The sequence below is a fragment of the Physeter macrocephalus genome, chromosome 10 (assembly GCF_002837175.3).
Source record: "Physeter macrocephalus isolate SW-GA chromosome 10, ASM283717v5, whole genome shotgun sequence".
NCBI lineage: Eukaryota > Metazoa > Chordata > Mammalia > Artiodactyla > Physeteridae > Physeter > Physeter macrocephalus.
Window position 1 is genome coordinate 15,423,857 of NC_041223.1, and position 7,959 is coordinate 15,431,815.

Consider the following 7,959-nt stretch of genomic DNA (forward strand, 5'->3'; position numbering starts at 1 on the left):
CGCGCAGGCTCAGCGGCCATGGCTCACGGGCCCAGCCGCTCCGCGGCACGTGGGATCTTCCCGGACCGGGGCACGAACCCGCGTCCCCTGCATCGGCAGGCGGACTCTCAACCACTGCGCCACCAGAGAAGCCCCCTTAATAGTGATTTTTGAGCTGAGTGTTGAGGACCAGGCAGGTTTTCTCCTGGATGGTAGTGGGTCACGCAGGCAAACGGAGCAGCTCCTATAAAGGCAGAGACGGATTTGAGGACTTTGTAGAAGATTGGATTCTGCTTGTGTTTAGAAATATTATGCTGGCTAAGATTTGGGAGGATGGAGGTGTACAAGTCTGAAAATGGGGAAAACTGGCAAGACAAACAGGTAGGAAGCTAGCGCGACAACATCATCTCTTATGTTCGGGGCTTCAGGTAGTTGAGCGCTTCAGGCTAATCTTTCCCATTGAAAGCGAACTGGGAGTCCTTACAACTGATAAGGGCTTTGCTGTTTTTACTTCTCTCCCCTAATAACAGTTTGTTCTTTTGTTCCCTTGAGATCATTAAGTACTGAGACCTATTCAAGGAAAGCGTTTTGGCCAGGCTGAGCTCCCAAAATGGCTTAGGCCCAAAATGGCTTTCTTGACTATTTCTTTCTCCAGGGATCTGCTACCCTATTGGATTACAGGATGATTTTCACCTTTAAATTCCATCCTCAGATCTCGGAGTCACCTCATCAGAAGCCAGCCCCAAACAAGCTAGATCTAATTTTTTTTTTTTTTAAGGTGGAAATCTGGATTTTCATGTTAAACCTTTTTAAAACTGTGTAAACCAGATTCAGACTCTGAGCCACCAGTTTACAGCCTCTGATTTAACTAGTCTATACAAGAAGGAATCTGCTTACCCATGGTCTTGTGATGCTTATTTGGAGAGCCATACCTTGCCACACAAACAATAGAATATTTGGGGGCTTGTGTTTGCCCCGTAGAGCGGATGATTTACTTACTATCCAAGCCCTGTTCTTTTACGTTTGAGCTGAATAAACATGGTTTTAGAACTAATGAAGTGGAACTGCTTGCTTCTCTTCCCTTCCTATTGTATGATGCATTGTGAATAAGCTATTGTCTGGTAAATCAAGCTTTGTTGTTTTTCATAGATACACAAAGTGGGCTTTGCCCATGGGCTTGCACCACCAGAGTAAAGTAGGCAAGTTTGTCTTTTGGCACCAAAAATACTTCAGCATTCTGGGCCCTTCCCCTCCACCTCACCTGACTTTAACCCCACAGCTGCACATCAGACTACTCTATGATCTTCTCACACCATCAAAACCAGTTACCTGGAAAGGCACTTGGTCTAAAGGGAATTTCAGAGAAGGGTATGATAATCCCAGGCTAAATTCAATATTTGAAAAGTAATCAAAAGATATAGAAAATGGTCAGTCACAGGCCACTGAAACATGGTATACCATCACTACCCTGAACCATTTTCTTTTTTTTTTTTTTTTGGCCATGCTGCTCAGCTTGTGGGATTTTAGTTTTCTGACCAGGGATTGAACCTGTGCCCCCTGCAGTGGAAGCTCTGAGTCCACTGGTCTAACCACTGGACCGCCAGGGAATTCTACCCTGAACCATCTTCTGCACAGCTCATAAGGCAAAGTATTATAACTGAGTATAGTTCAGAAAAATCTTGATCTTTCTAGAATTAACACATTAATTCACACTATATTTTACTTTGTACTTTACAAACTTTATTAAATAATGAGCATTACTAACTTTCATTATCATATATACAGTATTTAAACTATGTTTTCCTAGATGCATGGTTTTTCATGTTTGTTTTTCTGGGGTTTTTTTTTTTTTGCACAAAGAATAGAGTAGGTGAAAAGTGAACTTATTAAAAAAAATTGAACCTTCAGTACAGAGACCTAGTAAGAACTTGACATCCATTTAAGTACATATAACTCTTTTCCCCAAATTATATACATCCCTACCCCACCTCCTGAAGAAACTATTTTAAACAAAAGCACTCATTGAATAACTTTGAGGGAAAATATGAACTTGATTATATATATACACACAGATCTCAAAATCTGTATCCTGGCTGACAGATGTATAGAACTGCAGATTTGTCCTAGAACCTAAAGACAACCATACAGACATTTTATACAGTATGACAGCAGCCTCCGTGCAGCAGGGTGTGTTCCTATAAGTGACATCAAAGTCATGCAACAGGACACTGGTGTGGAGAATTAATAATTTCTGAGAGTAAGACACCACAGTAATATGGATAATACAGAATTTGGGTCTTACAAACCAAAAAGCAGAGAAGTGGGAAACTGCATTCCCAGGACAAGAAAAGTCAGGTAACTTTGTTTTGTAAATGCCCTTACAAATACCTCTAGCAAGTCTGAGAATCTGTACTCAGTTACAGTGCTTCTCTTTTCTGATACTGCTTATTCTTGAAAACTCATATCATGTTTAAAGAAGGGCAATGAAAGAAAGAATGGCTCCAAAACAATGCTCGTCAATATGGACTTTGTTTTCTAAGCTACAAGAAGAAAGTACAGTATGGAGAAAGAAGAAACTTAGGTTATTTTTTGTTACTTAAAAAGGAAAACGAATGCCTTAGGTACCTGTGTATAAAATAAGGATGGTCACATTTTATGTTTTTAAGAAAAAGAGCCATAGCACTTAAAGAGAGAAAAAGAATTATGGTAGATGTCACTGATTCAAATCAATATCATTGCTTATCTTTAAATGAAAAGCCCAGATCCCCTTTCCCTACACAGATTAACATATCTTCTAAGATGAAACCTGAGAGGGTGGGGAAGCGGCCACAGAATGTAAAATGGCTTAAAGTGAGAATGTGAAAGCCACTGTTTGAGAAAATATACTTGTTACATTGATTGGAGTCTTCAATAAAATATTTTTATAAAGTGGCAATAAATCTGCCTTCATTCTTCTCTTTAGCTTCTTTAATTTTGTGTTTTACTCACGAGGTCTTGCTTTTTTGTTTCCTTCCATAAAGAGTTGTATTAGTACAAAATATCACAATGAACCACTATGTAAAGACCATAATTACAACTTAAAAGATGTGATTAGTCAGAATTTAGTAACCAAAGATTCTGCTCTTCTATATGCCCCCAAACAATGAAAAAAGACCCCCATATTATGTCTGGATTAGAAAATAAATTTCACTGCAGTCAATAAAATTCTCAAGGCTGGGACCAGGTCATTTGGCTGAGTATAAAATTCATGAAAGGGCATCTGAAAAACTGCTCTGGGAAGAGTAGCTTTAAAGCGCTTTGTTTTATTTTAGTTTATGGTTTACTTCATGTTGATCAGTAACAGGCACAAAAAGTAGTGAAGGGTTCTATCTTCTCCCCATCCCCAACTGTCATATAATGAGATAATCAAGTTGTACCCAGATGTCAACCCCTCTTTTCTAATAAGTCAATTTGCATTTTCTTGCACTTGGCTTTAAACCATTAAGGGAATCATTCATTTAACCCCATGAAATGTAAAATAAATGATGAGCAGCACATTCTCCAGGCCTTGTTCAGGAAGACAGGGAAGGATTTTTGCTTACAGAAAATTGGTCATGATACATTCTAATTTCCAGTAGTTAACATATTTTCTGCCTTATAATGAACTAGATGCAGGAATGCCAGTATAGAAACCCTAAAATGGGCACCTAGACAATACTCCAATTAGAGATTCCTTGTTTAAGTTATTCTGGGGTCTTGGAACAAATTTAACAAAAATGTCAGAGGTAAGCATAATCCTTTAAACAGCTTTAGTTTCCTTTCTTTTTAAAAAATGCAAAAAGTCCTCCTTGCTGCCTTTGAGTCCTAGTATACCTGTGCCTTCTGGATAATAGGAAATGATTATTGCATTTCTTAAAGTCTGGGCACTAATTCTCAGGATATGGGAAAAAATACCATGGCCATCATGTTAAAAAAAAAAAAAAAGCCTAAAATTTTCAAGTAAGATTGACTTACATGAAACATGAAGACCATCAGCATCAGAAAACACAGTGTTAGATGCTAACATTTGCTACAGTACAATCCTGGCTGGATCGCCAGCTGTTTCAAAAAGTTGTGCTGTTAAAGAAAGTATACTTTACATCTCTGGTTATTACAAAACTGTTCTAATCTGGTACATACAAAACATTTCTCAGTATCTCTAATTCATGAGCACAGTAAGAAGTTAAATCAGGCAGCTACTCTTAAGAACCTTAGGCAAAGCTGCTTGAACTAAGACACTGGAATTTTTCCCTTAGAGATTGGACAATATTTTGCTGATTGGGAGATGGCCCCTTCCAGAGATAGTCATTCAGTTTGTCAGAATCATTGTACGACGTCAGATATGGTCCAAGTTTGCTGCTTATTGGCTCATCTTCTTCTGACTTGATCTCCACATAGTCATCTTCATCTCCTTCAGTCTCTTTGAAATTGGAAAAATAGTTCTGGGTAGCTATTTGGGCACTTAAAGGTAAATTTCTATTTACTACCAGAACTTTCTGCGAGTCCTGGAGTGTGAGTTCTGAGTGTTTTTCAGTGCCCTGTTGACCTGAGTCAGCAATACCTGGCACCAAATCCTGCTGACTCTCCCACCTTGAACTTCTGTGTAAAGATAGCGGCTGTTTCTTTCCCATTTCACTAGGGTAGTTGATGGAGTCTGCGGACTTGTTTATCAGGATGGAGGAAGATGACTGGGACCTGTTATAAGGCTGAGATTTAGCACTGATTCCTTTCCGTCCCAGAGAGTTGTAAAGATGGCCCTGACAGGAGTTCTCTTTGTTGGGCTGGCTGACCACCACGCTGTGTCTCTGCGTGGAGCCCAGCAGAGGCTCAGAGATTTGGAGAGAAGGCACGGAGCAAGCTGCGGACAGTTGTCTTGGGGTACTTTTTGTATTGATCTCTAAAGTGGGATATTTTGACTTCAAGTCTTGCTCTGGCTGGGGACAGAAATCTGCTAACTCTCCATTACTATAGGTTGAATGCAAAAGCCAATCCTCGCTACCGTGTTGGGTGTGGGAAGGTGATGCAGAGCTGAGGTTGGAGGAGTCTTGAGGGCTGGCCCAGCCATCCTTTTGAGTCTTAAAGGGGGCCTCTCTGAATACGATCTGGTCATACAGTTGGGAATACTCAGCAATCCTGGCACCTGGAAGGCAAATATTAAAATGATAAACATACACAGAATCATTTCTACATGCAAAGATTTAAAAAATAAGAACGTTCTAACAACATATTAAAAAAATTTATACAGTAGACAGGACTTTTAAGTTAAGTTTGAGGATAAAAAATCATCAAATACTAAGCAACACAAACTAATAAAATCATCCCGTTTAATAAAAAAGCCACCTAAAACTTCATTTGATCTAATTCTGGATTATTTTATTTCAACAGCAGGTCTGCAAGCGTTACCTGTTTGTAATGACAATTTCTAGTGTTCTTTACAAGCATGGAATAGCGTGTCAGTGCTAAAAACAGGCAACATAAAAATAAGAAAGTCAGCACTTAAACCCTGGTCAATGAAAAATAACTCAAGTAGTCATTAAAAGAAGCATGACCACAATCCACCCTGCAATGACTACCCCTGCCTCACCAGTCTTGATTGTTCTTAGACAACTACTCCCAGCAGAGTCTGCTCCCAGCGGCTGTTCCTGCACTTCTTGTTTCCAGGCAGCCCTCCACTGCCACTGTCTCAGGATGTCGATGGGAGGTCCTCCCTTCAAAACCACATGTACTGACTGATCCATACATCCCTTCCTGTCACCGAGAAGCCGGGCACTGAAGTCTATGATTCCAAGACATTAGGAATGAACCATCCTGTGCATACAATCGATAATCTAATGCTCTCTAGTACTGGTTGCAGAACAGGGTTTTACCACTATTTCCACGAAAGCTATTGCCGCTTCAAATTAAGCTATGAGGCCACTATCCTCTCTACTTCACTTCTGAGTACAGACATCTCTAAAGACATTAACAGAACCATGATATAGATACAGAGAATTCTCTTGGGTCAGGAATGATTAAAAAGAGAGAGCCCAGAGATGTCAATTTCAAGAGCCGTGTCCCCCCACCTCCCAATCCAGGTACCCACATGACCACGCTAGAATCAAAGAATTCCATGAATCCTATAAATCACTCAGACCACATCTACGCAGTCTCTATAGAGGGCATCTATTCTATATATGATGACCAGCAAGTGACATTATAATTTTTTCCTCTTTAAGCTATTTATATTTTTGGTAACCTGTTGTTAGTAAATTATTCCTTGAATTTAAACTAAATATTTAGTTGAGTTTCTGCTGTTTCTTTCAAGTTTGCCTTCTATGAGGACAGAAAACAATGTGCTGTTGTTCTGTGTGCCCTTTAACTGCAACCCCCTCAGATTCCTTGCCCCTTAGTCCCCGGAATCAGAATAAATAGTGTTTATCTTCTCATTATAGATCCTACATTCATTCAGATCCTTCAGACTTTCAAGTCCAAATTCCTTGGAAGGACAGAGATTATTAGTTTAGAATTTGTAGTAACAAAAACGTGAGCTATTACTCCTTAAAGAGCATAGTAAAGACTCTCAATACCAATTAAGATTTGGTAACCCCTTAAGAGACTGAAAGTCTACATAGACACCAAGGTGCCCTTGTTAGCCATCCTGAAATATACAACGTTTCGTTAACTATGAAACCCAACCAATGTTAGCTGGACCTTTAGGCTTGTCTTTGGCTAGCAGTCCCACCTCAAAGTCAAGACGGTTCTTCCCAAGCCATTCTCACCTACACTGTGGCTCTGAGCCTGATCCCACAGCTGAATCAGGAAGGCTTTGAACTTCCACAAAGTTCCAAGAAAATGACTATTTGAGAGAAAGCAGTGAGAGCTAATTAAAAAAAATTCAGTTAAACTATTGCAGCATCAAAATTTAACTCTAAAGTCTTGTAAGAACAAATAGCTATTGACTTTAGAACATGGTGGCCCAGATCATCTGAAACCATGTATTATCCAAAATATCCATAGTATTTCTCATGCCTTTTTCTTCTTTATCACACTCTCTGCTTCTTCCTTTGCTTAATCAAATCCTCTTTACCTCTCAAGGCGCTCTATAAGCTTTATCACTTCTATGACTCCTTTTCTAACTGATTTCTCTGAAGTCTTATATGCACCATAATACTTAGCTATTGGTTGTATACGCATGCATATGCACACAATCTTGTGTTGCTAGTTATTGTATCTAAGCTGGTTTATTATTCCATCTAGTCCATGAGCTTTTAATCTTGGAGAACAATCCCCACAGAAAACCAAGCACAGCTCTAGGCAGAAATTGGGCTCAAGAACTACTTAATTACCCAGATAATTTTTGGACTGCCTCCATTTATTCTAAACATAGTGTTAAGAATAAATGTGCTCTAAGACTATACCACTGAAGTGGAAAGGCAGCCTACAATTTGGGCATAGCAGGAAATGGGGAAGCAGGAAGACAGCCTTTAGTAAAATGCTATGTAAACATATATTGTATATTATAGACAACTCATAATGGGCACAGTTTATCTTTGGATAATAAAAAGTTGACCATTTATAAATTTGGAATAGAAAGTAGCTCACAAGTAGACAATATACTGTGCTGATCTAAGTTTTTGTTTTTTTGGTCTCAGGTTGACCTTCTAAGAGAGTCTATAACTTGCCTTGAGGACAACATGAACATGAGACAAGCTTCCAGAGCAATGGCTGTTATTAAATAGATACCCCTAGTCAGATGTACAGGAAATAGCCAGCCCAAGATGACACTTCTAGCCTAAAAAGCTTAGTATTAGTCAGCTGGATCAAAATTCCCCCTCATTCTTTTTTTTGTGTTGTTTTTTTTTTTCCGGTACGCGGGCCTCTCACTGTTGTGGCCTCTCCCGTTGCGGAGCACAGGCTCCGGACGCACAGGCCCAGCGGCCATGGCTCACGGGCCCAGCCGCTCCGCGGCATGTGGGATCCTCC

The 7,959-nt window shown here is 39.7% G+C and overlaps 1 protein-coding gene across 2 annotated transcripts in view; it reads right to left on the reverse strand.

Moving 5' to 3' along the window:
• Positions 1-1,743: 1,743 nt before the first annotated feature.
• Positions 1,744-7,959, reverse strand: part of PLEKHG1 (pleckstrin homology and RhoGEF domain containing G1) — a 176,306-nt gene continuing 170,090 nt past the window's right edge. For both annotated transcript variants that reach the window (XM_028494329.2, XM_055087438.1), the window contains exon 16: positions 1,744-5,137. In XM_028494329.2, coding sequence (XP_028350130.1) covers positions 4,209-5,137 — 929 coding nt within the window. In that variant the 3' untranslated portion in view covers positions 1,744-4,208. The remainder of the gene's footprint in view (positions 5,138-7,959) is intronic.